The sequence below is a fragment of the Triturus cristatus genome, chromosome 7 (genome assembly GCF_964204655.1).
Source record: "Triturus cristatus chromosome 7, aTriCri1.1, whole genome shotgun sequence".
In the NCBI taxonomy this organism is placed as follows: Eukaryota; Metazoa; Chordata; class Amphibia; order Caudata; family Salamandridae; genus Triturus; species Triturus cristatus.
Window position 1 is genome coordinate 1229016292 of NC_140590.1, and position 18697 is coordinate 1229034988.

Here is an 18697-nt window from a genome sequence, read left to right on the forward strand (position 1 = left end):
CAAAACAGATAAATGAAAGGTTTTGTCATTTACAATGCCAATAGCTTAAACTTTCTCTAATGCGAGACCTATTGCATTGCAATGCTAGTTTGAATTGTACGGATACAGTTCATCAAACAAAGCACAGGAGGCTAGTGCACCTGCTGCAGGGACGCATCTCCTTGCTGCCATCAGCTGCAACGCTGGAGATGAATATAAAACTGTGTTTGAATCAAGAACAATCTTATTTACAGCACCACATGGTCGGAGGACTCAGGCAGCAAGCGCTATATGAAAATAGTTATTATTTATGGAATGCAACAGAAAGACTGACTCTTCGCCAAACACATCCGCACTTCAAGCCTCCCTGGTGGGGAGCAGAGAACCTGGCAGACATCACTGGCTGGCTGGCCCGAAGCCCCGAGTGTCTGGTTACAAGCAGAGTCTGGGCAGATATATACCGCTGCCCCCAAAGGAGGGGAGCACAGCGCAGCAGAACAGAAGGGGGAACCGGCCCGCTGCAGGCAGAACCATGCAGGTAGGACCCAGGCTTTAAGAATCCATCCTTTCATACAACACTGATTCACAGCTCTCAGAGCACTAATGGTACACGGGTGTGACCATTCAGAACTCAAGTGCCCTCTTACAGCAATCTCAGGCATGCGAAGGACTCGCTCAGCCAGTCCCACGAGTTTCCAAACCGTTTGCCCTGGAGGTACATAGTCCTTCCTGACTATGACAATCTAAACACTGAAATACGGATCTGGCTTGTGCAGCTGGCGCACAACCAACTGAGCCGCTCGGCTGGGATTTAAACCCGTGGCCACTTGATTACATACATCTCTGCAGAAGGCGCATTAACCTGCTGAAGTACGGTAACATCTGAGCTGCAGCAGACGCCAACCTTTCTGCCCAATGACGTTTCTCTACAGCTAGCTTGCCTCCGAAAATGGCAGCTGACAGTGTTTTCCTAGCTCTTAGTGCCACAGGTTTGCAGCTTCACAGCACTGTGCGTGCCAGGTGTCATTATTGCATACGTACTTATTACGAGCTCTAAGTGGGTTTGCAATGAGGTCTGCGCCAGTAAATACACTGGCGTAACGCAAATTGATGCTCCCCCCACCCCCACCCCGCTCAGAATGTGATGAAGGCCCCCCCCCCCCCCCCGAGTCTCCCATATTTCACAGATATACTTTTGGGGATGAGGGGGGATGGGCTGCAGGGTCCTGTGTCACGTCCCTGAGTGAATACTTTATTGTTGTGTATTTCGTTTATTGCACATGTTTTGTTTGTAGCTAGACGTTGCACCCCTGTGCCGGTTCCGAGAGTCTTAACGTCGTAAAATGTCGTTTTGCAGGAAGAACTCGCAAAAACAGGTTCTGGCAGCGAGAGGCTACAGAAGTGGGGTGGCTTTTTATGAGAGGTGGAAATGCCAAGCAATGTTCGAGCCAGACCTCTGGCTATTGCAAACCAAAACAGCGCGGCAATGTTCCTCCCTTCCCTAATGCTGTTGTATTTAGAAACTATTATAAATTCCACTCAATCCAGTCATATACTGGGATGTGTTAAACTGAAACACACATTAACGAAACAAACATTCTTAAGCATTTTAAAGTTTTCACCATATGTTTGCACGAAGTTTATTGTGGAATTTAGGTGGCAAATTTTCAATGGCTTGGATTATGTGTTGACTGAGGTTCTGAGAGTCAAGTTTAGCCACGGTCTCGACTCGAACTATTTCGACTCTCTCTTTTCTACATTTACTAGCTTGCCTACATATTTTCATCACAGCAAGTGGAAGCCAGGCAGGGAGAGTCCTAGGGGAGTAGCCTGGTCAGTGGGATTGGAGGTGTGTGAACCTTACATTTCCCAACCAAAAAGCGATGGGCCACAGGGTGAAGGGTTGGGGTGACCATGGTTCGGAAAGGACTGTTCACCTGATGAACAGGGCCAATACTGTTTTGCATTAGCTGGACCTCTGTCTAAAGTGGCATAGTTGGCGAAAAACAATGGGTTGGAATTAGGGGTGTGCAAAATTTGCATAATTCCTTTTTGCATAATTTACATGAAATTACAGAAAAAATACATGGCATGCAAATCCGTCATTATGCTCTATATTTTATGCAGGCGCAGCCGGCACAGGTTACAGCGGTGTGACAGGCAGTGCTATGCAGGGGGGGAGGGGTGAGGAGGTCAACAGACGACGGGATAGAGAAAGTAAAATAAAAGAAAAAAAAGAAAACCACTTACCTTGTGCTTGCCGCATCGGCGACACGGAGAGCGCAAGGTAAGTGGTTTTATTTATTTTTATTTTCCTTTCACGTCATCTTTCAACTTCCCTCTCCCCACCCTCTCCCTGCCCCACCGCTATTACCTGTGCCGGCCACACCTTATTTTATGGAACCTCACGTACATCTTTGGCTGGAGGATGCATTTAAACAACAGCCCTATGAACAACAGCCACTCACGTTCTGTTTTTCCTGTGCTTTCACTGTAAATTTTTATTGTGAACTGCACCATTAACTGTAAATTTGTACCGCGAATGGCGCATAATTACGCAAAGTGGCATAACAGCGTAATTTTGGGATTTACGTGTAACAAGAGTAACGTAAGATTCCTAAAATTATGGTATTTTATTATAAGATTTCACCCAGACCTAGTTAGAATACTACCACAAGCAATTACCAGTGGTTAGATGATGTCCAAGCATTCACACCATCGCCTTTTGGGGGTTTACCAGTAGTATACCTGTAAACCAGAGAATAACGTAGTTTTCCAAACCTAGTATTGCAAAAGCTTGCAAATTCCAAAAAGCAGTACATTTGCACCCATTCAATAAATACTTCTATTTGGAAAACCAGTCACTACATAAATGTTTAAGTTACCGATCCAAAAAATTGAGAATTAAAACTTCTCAGTGAAATGAAAACAACAAAAATCAACACAAACATAGTAGACCCGTCCCCAGAGCCAACTACCGAGCCAAGAATGTATTTATTTAGTGGGGTGTCACACCCCACCACCGCCCACCCGAAGATACGCTCCTGGGGAGTCCACGAGGTGTGCTCTCAGGTGTCCATGTTTCAGGCAGCAGCCTGCATTGGTGGTTAATGCGTATTTACTTTTATTTTGTTCTCTTAGGGGCACATTTATTATTATTTCATAAAGCACGGTGAAGCAAGAGAACTTGCCGCGCTGCGTGAAAGGGAGAGAGCAGAAATGCTCCGTATTTACAAAGATATGGAGCATTCCTGCTGTCTCCTAATGCTGGCGCACAGTGTGCTGCCTAGCGCATCTGGAGGCACCCTTACATACTAGCGCAATGATGACTCCACTATAGGTAAGATTATTTTTGTGAAGGAAGGAATACCTTGCTGCATAAAGACAATCCTTAGTCATAGCAGCACACACATAAAGAGGAAGTAAAAAGGAGAAATATAAATATTTCTCATTAGGCCTCGGTTGAGTAGGCACAACATTTTAGTGGAAACCCAGGCTTACAAGTGTTTGCAAATCTGGGTTTGCATCAAAATGTATTGGCGGATGCATGGTAACACCCATGCGCCACTCATAATGCCTAATCGATGTAATGTAACACAAGGCAGCCCTATGCGCTGCGTTGAGTTACTTTGTATTTACTAAACAACGCAAAGTGGCTTTGTGTGGCTTGATAAATGCCAAAAATCATTTTGGGTTGGTGCTGCACCACAAAAGTGACGCCACCCCAATGCAAATTCATAATACATCCGGGCCCAAATATATACGCTTCACATGTAGATGATGCCCTAGGAAGTGTATTTTAGATGCATTTGGCGTAGGCTCAGTATTTATTAAAATGAACAGTGTGTTTGTGTGCATTCGCTGGCTCAGTTTTGAAAAGAAAACCCTTTTGTTCAAAGCATTTTGATGAGGAGTAGGAACTGAGCATTACCCTCCGTTAAACCCGAAAGATCACTGTTTGCATCTTTTTGTTTTCTTATTGATATGTACGCACCGCTCAGTGCTTAATTTGAGCTGGTGGTTTCCGGTTCTCGGCTCCGGCACTCAATTGTCAACACCTGCACTTATGACTGTCTGCCAGCTAGTAGCACTGTTTGTCTAGTTTAGAGACAAGAGAGACTTTAGAGAGCACAACAACAGGTGTTTATTATCTCAATTTACATTAAAATGACTTATGCCTGCCTGTCTGAATTGTCACACTTGTATGCGTGTGATTGGTAGTGTTAGTACTGTCATTGTCAGCAGTGGTGGAAGCAATGGGTGGTGCAAGCTGCAGTGACCTCCTCAGAGCCCCCTGGCACATATTTTTTTTATACAACTTAAGCACTGGCAATGAGACAACTGAATTCAAATGTTTATTTTTCAGCTTTTTATAATTCTCTGGGGACAGTATATGCGCAGTTTTGTATACCTTGTTTTTTGTTCCGGCAGTCTGGGGCCAAAACAACTAATTTGTGGTATGAAAATTAAAACAAAAAATAATAAGTGAAAGGGATGCCAAATACGTCGAGCCTCTCCACTCCACAACCCTACAGTTCTGGTCCTAGTATCTCACTCTTTCAGGCTCTTTTTCAGTCTTCTTTCTCCCATTGGCAATATATCCCTAACTTTCTTTTTCTCTCTTCCCTTTTCACCCTTTCTGACTCTTTCTCTGAGTTAAAGTCTGATGACAAAAAAGAAAGATCAGTGTTCATCACCTCCAAAAATGATGTATTGGTCTAGGTTCTCCCAGTCTTTACAGATAAGGGAACTGATGCACACTCATTTCAAGTGCTTTGGCCAGGATACACACATGCACTGTGTGACTAGGGGCCAGGGTCTGCAAGGACAGTCTCAGCTTTTCACCATCTCCCCCGCAAATTTCAGGAGATATAACAAATCCTGGTTTTCAGACAGGGTTGACTAAACACAGAGGGAGCCCATTTTTAGGTCTGGCATTAGCCAATACCTTTTGATTTCATTAAAAGTATATGCACTTACCTATATTCTTACGCCCACTACAGCATACAGCATGGCCATTGGCTACCTTTATTTTGAGCTATGGCACTGTATCCTTTTACAAAAAGAACAACATTATCCGACGTAGTTTCCTTAAGTGCCAGGAACTCATATGTAAGTGTGATTTTTGGGACCCATAAAATATTTTTTGATTTTAGCTAACTTTTTTAGACTGATGAGTGATGTTTAGTCCCCAAACAATTAAGTTCAGCAAAAAAAACATGACAAACAAAACAAGAATTGTCAAAGCGAAAAGGTGGGCGGCCAAGGCAAGACCGATTGACTTAGCTACTGCTTGTTTATTATTCCTTCCAAAGGAGGACGTTAGCACCCCATATCTGAAAGTAATTTATGTAGTACAGATGATTCTATATGTGTAAACATTGCATTAAATTTCCAATGTATGCCTCGATATTATGTGTTTTCTATGTCAGTGTGTACTTTCAATTTAGTCATTCTGTGCCTTTGATCGATGCTCAATTGTTGTCCCTCTTTAGATGTGAACTGTTCGGGTTTCTGCATATCAAACTCTGGTCAACTTACACATGCAAGCAATGGATCCTTAAGAGCTTAGTATAAGGGGCAAGTAATTCTAGCAAAAACGTTCCCTATATGTCTGCGTATCATTAAGTGTCCAAAACACATTTTAAGCAAAAAGCCTGTTAAAAATGCACTTTTCTGCCCTGAACCTCCAAACTGTTCGTTAAGGGCAAATGCATTCTAGATGAAGAAAATTAGCCTTTCATCTTTCTCTATAAAAATGACCCCATTTCTGGTTAAGGTTCGGTTTGCGCATTTTATCCAGTTCTTGACATTCTATTTTGAGTATTGTGTCCATATCTAGAGGCCGCGTCTCAAGTGCTGTGTCCAGTTAAGGCCTCATGACAGACGTTTCTTCAAGTCTGGAAGCCTCACCTAGAAGACTGTGCCAAGTTGTGAATGACGGATCTGGAGAGTTGTGTACATTTGTGAGCGCCTCATATCTCAGAATACAGTATCCAGTTCTCGGTGTCACATCTAGAGCATTGTATACAGTTCTGGTGACCACTCCGCTTCTGGTGTCCATCCTATTCTGTAAGACACAAGTTGAGTTTTAGTTGTGTTCACTTCTGCACACTTTAATTGGAGAATTATGTTGAGTTTTAGTTGTGTTCACTTGTGCACACTTGAATTGGAGAATTATGTTGAGTTTTAGTTGTGTTCACTTCTGCACACTGTAATTGGAGAATTATGTTGAGTTTTAGTTGTGTTCACTTGTGCACACTTGAATTGGAGAATTATGTTGAGTTTTAGTTGTGTTCACTTCTGCACACTGTAATTGGAGAATTATGTTGAGTTTTAGTTGTGTTCACTTGTGCACACTTTAATTGGAGAATTATGTTGAGTTTTAGTTGTGTTCACTGCTGCACACTATCATCATTATGTAGTTTGTGGGGCTGCATCTGGACTATTGCGTCCGATCTTGCAGGGCGCCATGTGAATATTTTAGTAGAACTATATGTCTCAGGGCTGCGAGTGCACACAGTGACTTTGCTGTTTGTCAGAGGACTGTGTGCAATGATTGTACTGCATGTGACACTTTCTCTGCAAAAACACCCAGCAGGTCTGGAGGGAACTTCAGTCAGTGGTAGCGCACTCAGCATGGACATGACCAAGCAAGTGTTTACTTGCAGAGCTTGGGCGGGGTATGGTCCAAAGGGGCCAGGCCAATGATCTATTTGCTATACTAATCCTACTAATGCATTTCTAGCGAGAGTTCAGTCTTGTTTGCTTTACATAGGTGCAAGAGTGTGCATGTATGCAAGTCCATGCAAAGTGAAGTGTGCAGGTTGTACGATACATCACCTATTTGTGTGCAGCTGGCAAACAAGAGAGCACGTCAAGTTCAGATTTGAGGCTTAGCTACAGGTTAACCGCTAGAAGCATGGATATGAAAAGGTTCCGCAGTTGTAGTAAGACACACAGTGGAGGCACAGATGTTTAAAGTCGCCTTATAATAATTTGTTGAGGCACTCCAATGGTCTCATACCTGGAGTCATGGAAATAGAAAGGTTCCGCAGTCTTAGTAAGACACACAGTGGAGGCACAGATGTTTAAAGTCGTCTTATAATAATTTGTTGAGGCACTCCAATGGTCTCGTACCTGGAGTCATGGAAATGGAAAGGTTCCGCAGTCGTAGTAAGACACACAGTGGAGGCACAGATGTTTAAAGTCGCCTTATAATAATTTGTTGAGGCACTCCAATGGTCTCGTACCTGGAGTCGTGTATTGTACAGCCGAGTGAGTGATTTTAATCTATACAGACGTCAAAGCGAGTGGGAACTAACAGGCACCAACTTGCATCTCACTTATTTTGACTGCTAAATAGTTCAACTAATTTTTACAACTGTTATTACAGTTAGCTTCAATAATAAATACAAATTAATAGGACACACTGATGCCCATTTTTCTTGCAGTCCAAAAAGGGGTAAAATCATGTCATCTTTCTGCAGACTATAAAGCTTTCTGGGATTATCCAGCTGGTGCAGACGTGGCAACGTGCAAAGCAACTTCATTGTGTTGGAAAGGCGTTCGCCGGAAGGGGGTTCGATACACGTCTTGCCCACCCCTTTGACCCACCTCTCCCAAGTAAGCCGAACCAGGCGCGCACACCCTGAACTGCACTGTGAACAGAGGGACACCACACGTATTCTTTGTAGGACGATAAGTTCTTTTATCGATGATTTCAAGGGATCTTTATGACCCAAAAGGCAAATAGTACAGCAGTGGCACAACGTACCACAAGTCAGTCGTGGGGAATGGGGGTAGCGGGACAGTCTTTCAAGATAGTGTCTCTGCGAAATACCCTGCGGAAGCTCACAATCCTCGAGCTGGAGGGTGTCGTGTCTCTGGGCGATCTCTTACCGAGTCGTCCTCAAGGGGAGCGCCGCGAGTCTCTCAGCAGGCACAGGTGGTCGGGGTTCAGGAGCCGCGATTCCGTCAGCAGGGCTCAGATGGTTCAATAGCTGGGGGCCGCGAGTCACTCAGCAGGCCTAGGTGGATCAGTGTTCGGGAGCCGCGACCTCGTCCGCAGGGCTCAGATGGTTCAATAGCAAGAGGCCGCGAGTCACTCAGCAGGCCCAGGTGAATTCCGCGTTCAGGAGCCGCGACAGCGTCTGCAGGCTCAGATGGTTCCAGGTCTTCTCTGTCCTTGTTTCTCCGGCACCCCTTGTTATACTCCGCTGGTTCTTTGAAGTCCGGAGGGCTCGCAGAGGGGGGACTGGGGTGACGGAGGGGGTTCGGCGGGATTTCCTGCCGCTCACTTCTTTGGTCTTTTCAGGTGGGTCTGGGAGGGACCCAGACGCTCGGTAGGGGAGGCGCCTGCTCCCCAGGGGCCTGGTGGCCGATTGAGTCCTCCCGGGGAAGGCGACCCGAGGTGTGACTGGGCTGGCGCCTCTGGGTCTGTGTTGAGGGCTCCCGCTTCCTTGGTTGGACATGCGTGGTAGGGGGGTGAGTTGGTCAGGCCTCTGGCCGGCCCGCGGATCGGAGGTGGCTGGGGCGGCCGGAGTCGGGGATGTCGTGTCTTGAGGGTGGTTGCAGGTTGGCTGGATGATGGAGAGGGCCACGCCGTGAGGCCGGTCTCACACGCGTCCCCCCCAGCTGAAAGGCGTGGAGAACTACCCATCCACTGGGGGGCTCTCCTCGCCAAAGCGGAAGAACCGGGACAGGCCGTCGGCGTTGGCATGGTCCGTCCCAGGGCGATGTTCGACAGTGAAATCCATCCCTTGGAGGGAGATGGACCATCGTAGTAGCTTGGGGTTCTCCCCCCTCATCCGCATTAGCCATTGCAAGGGCCGGTGGTCCGTCTGTACTCGAAAATGGGTTCCAAATAAGTAGGGCCGCAGTTTCTTGAGGGCCCAGACTACGGCAAAGGCCTCTCGCTCTATAGTACTCCAACGCTGCTCTCTCGGCAGCAGCCTTCGGATGATGAAGGCTATGGGCTGATCAATGCCCTTGTCGTCGAACTGCGAGAGCACGGCCCCGATGCCATGTTCGGATGCGTCGGTCTGGACCACGAACTCTTGGGAGTAGTCGGGGGCCTTGAGTACGGGAGCGGTGCACATGGCGGTTTTCAAGGCGTCGAACGCCTGCTGGCACTGGGGGGTCCACTGCACCTTCTGCGGAAGCTTTTTGGAGGTCAACTCTGTGAGGGGCCCTGCGATACTACCATAATTTTTGATGAACCTCCGGTAGTACCCCGTAAGGCCCAGGAAGGCCCGAACCTCTGTCTGCGTGGTGGGGGTCTCCCAGGACTTGATGGCATCGATCTTCGGCTGGAGAGGGGCGACCTGGCCGCTGCCCACCTGATGCCCCAGGTAGACCACGGAGCCTTGTCCGAGCTGGCATTTGCTGGCTTTCACTGTCAGGCCCGCTTGGCGCAGGGCCATTAGTACTTGTCGGAGGTGCTGGAGATGCTCTTGCCATTGAGAGCTGAATACGGCGATGTCGTCAAGGTACGCTGCGCTGAACTCCTCGAGTCCGGCCAGGACCTTGTTCACCAACCGCTGGAACGTGGCTGGGGCGTTTTTCATTCCGAACGGCATGACCCTGAAGCGGTAGTGGCCATCTGGCGTGGAGAAGGCAGAGCGCTCTTTCGCCCCTTCCGTGAGAGCGATCTGCCAGTACCCGCAGGTCAGGTCGAAAGTGCTGAGGAACTGGGCGGCCCCCAGGCGGTCGATGAGCTCGTCGGCTCGGGGAATAGGGTGAGCGTCTGCGCGGGTGACCGCGTTGAGCCCCCGATAGTCTACACAGAATCTTAGTTCGGGGGCGACCCCTGGGGAGGCCGCCTTCGGGACCAGAACCACCGGGCTGGCCCAGGGGCTGTCGGAGGGCTCGATGACCTCTAGGTTGAGCATTTTCTGTACCTCGGTCTTGATGCAGGTGCGGACCCGGTCAGGCACCCGGTAGGCTCGGTGTCTCACAGGCGGGCAGTCGCCGGTGTCTACGTCGTGGACACACCAGTCGGTCACCCTTGGAATGAGGGAGAAAAGGTCTGCGAATTGTCCGAGCAGCTGGCGGCAGTCGTCGGCCTGCTGGGGAGTGAGGGTGGCCGACAGTTTCACACCCTCCACGGAACCGTCCAGTTCTTTCGTGCACAGGAGATCGGGCAGGGGTTCAGTGTCTTCTTCTGCCCCCTCATCGGTGGCCAGTAGCAAACTCAATTCTGTCCTTACGAAGTGGGGCTTGAGACGGTTTACGTGGAGGACCCGGAGGGGGTTCCGTGGGGACTGTACGTCGACCAGATACGTGACCTGGCTCTTCCGTTCGACCACCTTGAATGGACCAGTCCATTTGTCTTGTAGGGCGCAGGGTCTCACCGGAGCCATGACCCAAACCTGCTGGCCCGGCTGGAACTCGACCAAGGTTGCGTTCTGGTCATACCAGCGCTTCATTTCTTCTTGGCTGGCCTCGAGGTTAGCCTCTGCAAGTTCTCTAAACTTCCTCGTCTGGTTGCGGAGCGCCAGGATGTAGCGGAACACATCCGGGGGTGTCCCCCGGGGGCTTGTCTCCCAGCCCTCTTTGACCAGGCTCAGGGGCCCTCGAACGGGATGTCCGTACAGCAGTTCGAAGGGGCTGAACCCCAGAGACTTTTGGGGAACCTCCCGGTACGCAAACAGGAGGCAAGGGAGGAGGACGTCCCATTTCCGGCGCAGGGGCTCTTCGAGGCCCAGGATCATTCCCTTCAGAGTTCGGTTGAAGCGTTCCACCAGGCCGTTGCCCTGGGGGTGGTAGGGGGTCGTGAACTTATACGTGACTCCGCACTGCTGCCACAGGGACTTCATGTAGCGGGATATAAAGTTCGTGCCGCGATCACTCACAACCTCGCGGGGAAATCCGACACGGGAGAAGATCCCCATGAGAGCCCGGCCCACTACGGGAGCCGTCACGGTGCGGAGGGGGATGGCCTCGGGGTAGCGGGTGGCATGGTCCACCAGGACAAGGATGAATCTGTGGCCCTGGGCGGTCTTCGGATCCAGGGGTCCCACGATGTCGATGCCGACCCGCTCGAACGGGGTACTCACAACGGGGAACGGTTGTAAGGGAGCTTTGCGTTTTCCGCCACTTTTCCCACTGCCCTGGCACGTGAGGCAGGACTTGCAGTGTGCTTCTACATTCACCCGCATCTTGGGCCAATAGAAGTGGGTCACCAATCGCTGGTATGTCTTGTCTTGGCCTAAGTGTCCTGCCAAGGGTACATCGTGGGCCAGGCCCAGGAGGAGGCTCCGGAACCGCAGGGGTACCACCAGTACTCGTGCTGCGCCTAGCTCGGCGGACTTTTGCTCGCTGTAGAGGAGGCCATTGTCCCAATAGACCCAATGGGTTCCGGTTTGGTCACCGGCGATCTGGGCTTCGGCTTGTTGTCTAAGTCCCTCGAGGGAGGGGCAAGTGGTCTGTTCCTGGCAGAACTCTTCGCGGGAGGGCCCCCCTTCGCAGTGCCACTGGGCCAACTCGGGCAGTTCTTCGGGTTCCATCGGGGCCTCTGGGGCGGAAGGTTCCGGTCCTTCCCCTGGGTTAGTGTCTCCTTCTTCCTCGGAAGGAGGGTTGTCTGCTTCTGGTAGGGGGTCCCTGCTCTCGGGGAAAGTGTTCGGTAAGAGGGCTTCACCGCCCTTGGAGGGGGCCACTCGTGCGGTCATGGAGCGCGTGGTGGCGCAGACCCATTCTGGTAGGCCCATCATCTCCAGGTGGGCTCTTCGTTCTACCTGCCCCCACGGGGAACTTTCCAGGTCGTTGCCCAGGAGGCAGTCTACGGGCTGCGAGGTCCGGACCGCTACCTTCAGTTCTCCGGAGACCCCTCCCCACTCGAAGGGCACCAGGGCCATCTGGCAGAGGCTCTCAGAATTGTCGGAGGATACGACCGGACAGAGGGCCCCGGCTAGGATCTGGTCTTCGGAAATTAGGCTGCGGTGGACCGCGGTGACACTCGCCCCGGTGTCGCGAAGGCCCTCGACTCGGTGGCCGTTGATGGTCACCCGCTGTCGGTACTTTTCTGTGTTGGCGGGCAAGGGTGTCCCGGGGACCATTTCTCGATCCCCAAGGGAGACCAGGGCCATGGCCGCCGGTTCCCATTCCTCGGAGTCTTCCATTTCTTCCCCCAGAGCCACGGAGGCCATCTGCCGGGTCGTGGGGTTGGTCGTTGTGGTTCGCTGATACTGGGGACACTGGGGGTCATTGGCGTAGTGTCCGGGCTGCTGGCAGCGGAAGCAGGTGATCCTAGCTCGTGGACCTGGTCGTCCTGGGGCTCCGGTGCTGGCTGGAGACTGGGCCGAACCCGCCGCTGGTGGGCTGCTGGGGGGGCTGGTGGAGGACCCCCCGGCATAGTCTCTTGGTCGGCCGTGGTTCCCTCCGCCCCTCTGGCGGGGGGGACCCTGACTGTTGCGGCCGTAGTCCCCCACGGGGCCCCGGGTGGCCCGGGTGTTCACCCAACGATCAGCCTCAGCGGCCAGCTTCCGAGGGTCGGTGAGTTTACTGTCTAGGAGATGCTGGCGCAGTTCTATAAAGCAATTGGCCGCTAAATGTTCCCAGGCGATCAGATCGAACAGTTCTTCGAAGGTGGAGACCTTGCTGCCCTTGATCCACCCGTCCAAGGCTCGGCTGTAAAAGTTCACGTATTCGACCCACGTGGTGCCCTGTATCTTTTTGCAATCTCGGAACCGTTGTCGGTACATTTCGGGGGTGAGTCCGTACCGGCCCACGAGGGCTTCCTTCATGTGGCTGTAGGAGTTCATGACCGCGGAGGGCAGATCGAGCAGAGTGTCCCTTCCTTCGCTTAAAAACCGGCCCCATAGGCCAGCCCCCCAATCCTTCTGCGGGACTCGGTGAGAGGTCATGGCGACTTCGTAGGCTTTAAACCACTGCTGGATATCATCGTTCTTATAATACTCCTTGACCACATCCTTGGGGATGTGAACTTTGGTTTCCCCGGCGGGAGCGGGCTGTGGATTCCCGGCCGGCTGTGACTTTTCGTGTCTAGCCCGCCACTCAATCTCCTTCAGGCCGCGTTCATGTTCTAGCTGGAGTTTCTTTTCGTCGTGCTCCCTTTGGAGTCTCTTCTCTTCGAGTTCCCCTTGTAGCCGTAACTGCTCGACGGCTAACTTCTTCTCTGCCAGTTTTATCTCTCCCTCGATTTTTAGTTTTGCCAGTTCCAGTTCGTGGTTGCGGCTTCTCTCTCGGTCCGCTAGTTCCTCGGAGGACAGGTTCCCCTCTGGCCCGTTGTTTCTCGCCGGGGTGCTTGTTTGTTCATGGGTAGAGTCTCCTTCCGTTTGGGTCGGGGGCGCCCCCGTCTCGACCCAGGCTTTCAGTACTTTCTGGAAGTCTTCCTTTGTGCTCAGTCCGGTGGTAGCGATGCCAAGGTCTTTGCAAAACTGTTTTAGTTCTCTATGCGTGTAATAGTCCAATTGATCCTCTCGGAACGGTGAGCTTATCTCGGTACCTGCGGCACCCAGGGAGGTTTCTCCTTCCATCTCTGTTTGGTAGTGCGTCAGTCGTTCACTGCACGCTCTCTTTCGGTGTCGGCTCGGATCCCGTCGTCTGCCACCAAATGTTGGAAAGGCGTTCGCCGGAAGGGGGTTCGATAAACGTCTTGCCCACCCCTTTGACCCACCTCTCCCAAGTAAGCCGAACCAGGCGCGCACACCCTGAACTGCACTGTGAACAGAGGGACACCACACGTATTCTTTGTAGGACGATAAGTTCTTTTATCGATGATTTCAAGGGATCTTTATGACCCAAAAGGCAAATAGTACAGCAGTGGCACAACGTACCACAAGTCAGTCGTGGGGAATGGGGGTAGCGGGACAGTCTTTCAAGATAGTGTCTCTGCGAAATACCCTGCGGAAGCTCACAATCCTCGAGCTGGAGGGTGTCGTGTCTCTGGGCGATCTCTTACCGAGTCGTCCTCAAGGGGAGCGCCGCGAGTCTCTCAGCAGGCACAGGTGGTCGGGGTTCAGGAGCCTCGATTCCGTCAGCAGGGCTCAGATGGTTCAATAGCTGGGGGCCGCGAGTCACTCAGCAGGCCTAGGTGGATCAGTGTTCGGGAGCCGCGACCTCGTCCGCAGGGCTCAGATGGTTCAATAGCAAGAGGCCGCGAGTCACTCAGCAGGCCCAGGTGAATTCCGCGTTCAGGAGCCGCGACAGCGTCAGCAGGCTCAGATGGTTCCAGGTCTTCTCTGTCCTTGTTTCTCCGGCACCCCTTGTTATACTCCGCTGGTTCTTTGAAGTCCGGAGGGCTCGCAGAGGGGGGACTGGGGTGACGGAGGGGGTTCGGCGGGATTTCCTGCCGCTCACTTCTTTGGTCTTTTCAGGTGGGTCTGGGAGGGACCCAGACGCTCGGTAGGGGAGGCGCCTGCTCCCCAGGGGCCTGGTGGCCGATTGAGTCCTCCCGGGGAAGGCGACCCGAGGTGTGACTGGGCTGGCGCCTCTGGGTCTGTGTTGAGGGCTCCCGCTTCCTTGGTTGGACATGCGTGGTAGGGGGGTGAGTTGGTCAGGCCTCTGGCCGGCCCGCGGATCGGAGGTGGCTGGGGCGGCCGGAGTCGGGGATGTCGTGTCTTGAGGGTGGTTGCAAGTTGGCTGGATGATGGAGAGGGCCACGCCGTGAGGCCGGTCTCACACATTGTCTACTACCCCCTACAGTATCTCTTTCACAAAATTAACATGTATTGAGTTTTAAAATTGAACTTAATAACCACTTTGCTCAAAGTATTCCTTGCGCCACTTATTCCCATCTTCCAGGAGGGCTCACAGGCCAGTGTTGCGCTGTTCTGTGATGACACACATGTATTGGTACGGTGGTCTCAGGACAGTGCGTCTGCAGTGCTTCTTCAGAATGTACACGTCTAAGGCAGAAACCAGAGAGTATATTAATTTCTCTAACTAATGAACTCTAAAACGGAAATTATCTAAAAGATGGGATTCACTTTCAACAATTCCCACTCCAAAGTATTCGGTCAATCTTTTCCACTTTCTACCAAAGTGAAACAAGCATTGGCAAAGTCAATAGGTCTCGCCTATGTTAGATCTATTGCCTTGGTCAGTGTGGTGCGGCTTCTTATGGTTTGGCCTGTCAATGTATACCAGGGTATGGTATGTTATGGCTTGCAATTGTTTAATATGGTATGTGATTCTATAATATGTATGGTATTGCCTGTCATTGTTTAGTTTGGTATAATATAGTATGGCCTGTCATTGTAAAGTATGGTATGGTATTGTATAGCCTAGCCTGTCATTCTATCGGCGTGTATAGCCTGTCATTGTATAATATGGTTCGGTATGGTCTATCAGTGTATCATATGGTATAGTACGGAACAGCATGGCCCATCATTGTACATATGGTATGGCCTGTCAATGTATGGTATGATATGGTCTGTCATTGTATAATATACTATAGCATGGTCTGTCATTGTATCGCATGGCATGGTACGGTCTGTCATTGTATAGTATAATGTGGTATATCCTGTCATTGTACAGTATGGTATGGCCTGTCATTCTATAGTATGACGTGGTATAGCATGGTCTGGCTTCTTGTATAATATAGTATGTCTCTCATTGAATAATATGGCCTGTTGTATAGTATGGTATGGCTAGTCATTGTATGGTATTGTCTGTCGTAGGGTATAGCCGGTCTTATAGTATGGCCTACCACTGAAGAGTATGGTATGATATGGAATAGCTGGTCATCGTATAGTGAAGTATGGTATGGTCTTTCATTGCATTTTATGTTATGGTATGCCAGGGTATAGTATAGGAATGGTATGGTCATCATTCTAGAGTATGGTATTGTCTGTCATTGTACAGTATGGTTTAGTATGGGCTGGTATAGTCTGCAATTGTATGGCATGGTATGGTATAACCTGTCATTTTATTGTATGGTATGGTGTTGCCTGTCACTGTATGGTATGGTATGGCCTGCCAGTGGGGAGGCACATACACCGAACGAGGCTACAGAAATCCAAGTAGTAACACTGTTTAATCAGCTGTCAACAAACTGCAAACAATGTTGTTTACATTAGTTGGCATAATGTAAGCAATTCTTTATTTTTATTGGGGTCACCCTGCATGCATGGAACAATGTATATGTTCCCAGATAGTATGATTGTTTCCACTTTGTATTTCTTGTCCGATCATGTGAAAGTGAATAATAAAAGGCATTTAAAGGAAATGTATGTTGCTAAATATTACATAGTCACTGTTGCTTCCACCCAATGTTTAGCCTTTATTTTTGAAGGATGTGACAAAGGAAAAACAAACCCACAGGCATGATAAAATAATATATCAAGGGAGGTGTAAATATAAACTCACACTTCTGTATTTCATGGAGAGGGCTTTATGTGACTGCATGTCTAAAACTTGAAACCGATGTAAAGCCTATTTTTAAGTGCTTTTTGAGAGAAAAGCATGCACATAAAAAATAATGCTCCAAGAAAAATCATTGCATTTATTTGTACCCCGATTTGATGGTGAAACATTTTTAATTGTGAAAGCACTTGAAACACACATTTAACCCCTTGCATGCTCATGACGAGCTGGACTCATCATGGCACACAGCGCTCGTGACGAGTCCAGCTCGTCATGAAACATCGCACCGGAAATCCCTCTGGTGCGGGCACCAGAGAGATAGCCTTTTTGCCAAAAGAGTCTCGGGAGCTGGGGGAAGAGCTTCCCCAGCTCCTGAACCCCCCCCCCCCCATTTCCCTGAAGTGCTCAGGGGGCTAGCTCAGCCCCCTGAGCACGTAGAATGACGGGAGAGGTATTGTTGGAAAGGGGAGAATCTGCTTGGGGATCGCCACAGGAGGGCGATCCCCAAGCAGGGATCCACCCACTAGACACCAGGGAGGGGGGAGTGGCCTCTTGGGCAAGGGCCTTTGCTCCCCCCAATTCATTCTGGCATAATTTAGTCTTTTTGCCCCCCCCTGGGGGGCAAAAAGCCCACTAGACACCATGGAATTTTTTAGAAATAAAAATAAAGGTGGGGGCTGCCCGAAACAGGCACACCAATGACCCCACCCACCTGCCACCATTACAGCCTTTCTTCCCCCCCCCCTGGGGGGCAGATGGGGTATTGGCCCCTAATCTGCCCCCCTGGGGCGGCACAAAGCCCACTAGACACCAGGGATTTTTTTAGAAAGTAAAAATAAGGGTGGGGGCTGCCCAAAACGGGCATTACCATGCCCCCAGCCCCCGCAATTATTACAGTATTTCTGCCCCTCCTGGGGGGCAGATGGGGCATTGGCCCCCTAATCTGCCCCTTCGGGGAGGCGGAAAGCCCACTTGATGGCAGGGATTTGTTTCACGCAATTTTATTTAGGGTGGTGGCTGTCCGAAACAGGCACGCCAATGCCCCCAACCCACTAAATGCCAGGGATTTTTTTTGCACAATTTTTTTAGGGTGGGGCTGCCCAAAATGGGCACCCCAATGCCCCCACCCCGCCACCATTACATACCTCCCTGGAATCCCCCGGGTGTCTAGTTTTCAGAAATGTGTGGGTTTGGTATGTTTCCCTAGGTGGCCGCCGAGCACCGGGCCAAAAACCCAGGGTACCCCCTTTACAAAACCAGGTCGTTTTGTGATAGGCAATTTTGATGTCGCCTCACTACGTGTTGGGCCCTTGCCTGTCGCAGGGACTTGTGCCTCCCACACGTGTGAGGCACCGTTTTTATCGGGAGACTCGAGGGAACGCTGGGTGGTAGGAAGATTGTGTCAGCCCAGGGATGGCACAACTTTCCCACACAAAAATGTGTGGAAAAAGTGCATTTTTCAGCTAAAATTGAGGTTTGCAGGGGATTCTGGGTAAGGAAACGTTGGGGGAACCACGCAAGCCATACCTCCCTAGAATCCCCTGGGTGTCTAGTTTTCAAAAATATGTGGGTTTGGTAGGTTTCCCAAGGTGCCGTCAGAGCTAGGGTTAAAAAACTACAGCTAGGCACTTTGCCAAAAAAGGGTATTTTTTCACTGCAAAACTGAGGTGTGTCCACGTTGCGTTTTGCGCCACTTCCTGTCGCGGGCACTAGGCCGACCCACACAAGTGAGGTACCATTTTTGCCGGAAGACTTTGGGGAACGCGGGGTGGGTGGAAATTTGTGGATCCACGCACATTCTAGAACTTTCCACCACAGAAATATGGGGATTTTTTATTTTACTATTTGGTTTGCAAGGGATTCTGGGTAACAGAACCTGGTGGGAGGCAGTCAAGTCACCCCATCCTGGATTCCCCTGGGTGTCTAGTTTTAAAAAATGTATAGGTTTGCTAGGTGTCAGCAGAGCTAGGGTTCAAAAACTACAGCTAGGCACTTTGCCAAACAAGCATTGGCATAGCCAGTCGGTCTCGCTTTTGGGAACTTATAAGTATTTAGTTATGCAACTGTTGTGTGTGTGGTTGTGTGTGTGTGGGGGGTTGTATGTGTGGTTGTGAGTGATTGTAGGTGTGTGTGTGTGGTTGGGAGTGCTTGTGGTTGTGTGTGTGATTCTGTGCATGTGTGTGTTGTGTGTGTGGTTGTGTGTGTAGGTGTGTGGTTGTGTGTGTGTGTTATTGTGTGTGGTTGTGTCTGTGTGTGGTTTTGTGTGTGGTTGTGTGTGCTTGTGTGTGTGGTTGTGTGTGTGTGTGGTTGTGTGGTTCTGTGTGTGTGGTTGTGGGTGTGGTGTTGTGGTTGTGTGTGTAGTTGTGGTTGTATGTGTGGTTGTTGGTGT

At 50.3% G+C, this 18697-nt stretch overlaps 1 protein-coding gene across 2 annotated transcripts in view; it reads left to right on the forward strand.

Moving 5' to 3' along the window:
• The first annotated feature begins 337 nt into the window (after positions 1 to 337).
• LOC146811672 (microfibril-associated glycoprotein 4-like) overlaps positions 338 to 18697 on the forward strand; it is a 639295-nt gene continuing 620935 nt past the window's right edge. Inside the window, exon 1 of one of the 2 annotated variants that reach the window (XM_085618650.1) lies at positions 338 to 517. In XM_085618650.1, the coding sequence (XP_085474776.1) occupies positions 512 to 517 (6 nt within the window). In that variant the 5' untranslated portion in view covers positions 338 to 511. The remainder of the gene's footprint in view (positions 518 to 18697) is intronic. The other variant, XM_085618651.1, reaches the window with a different exon arrangement.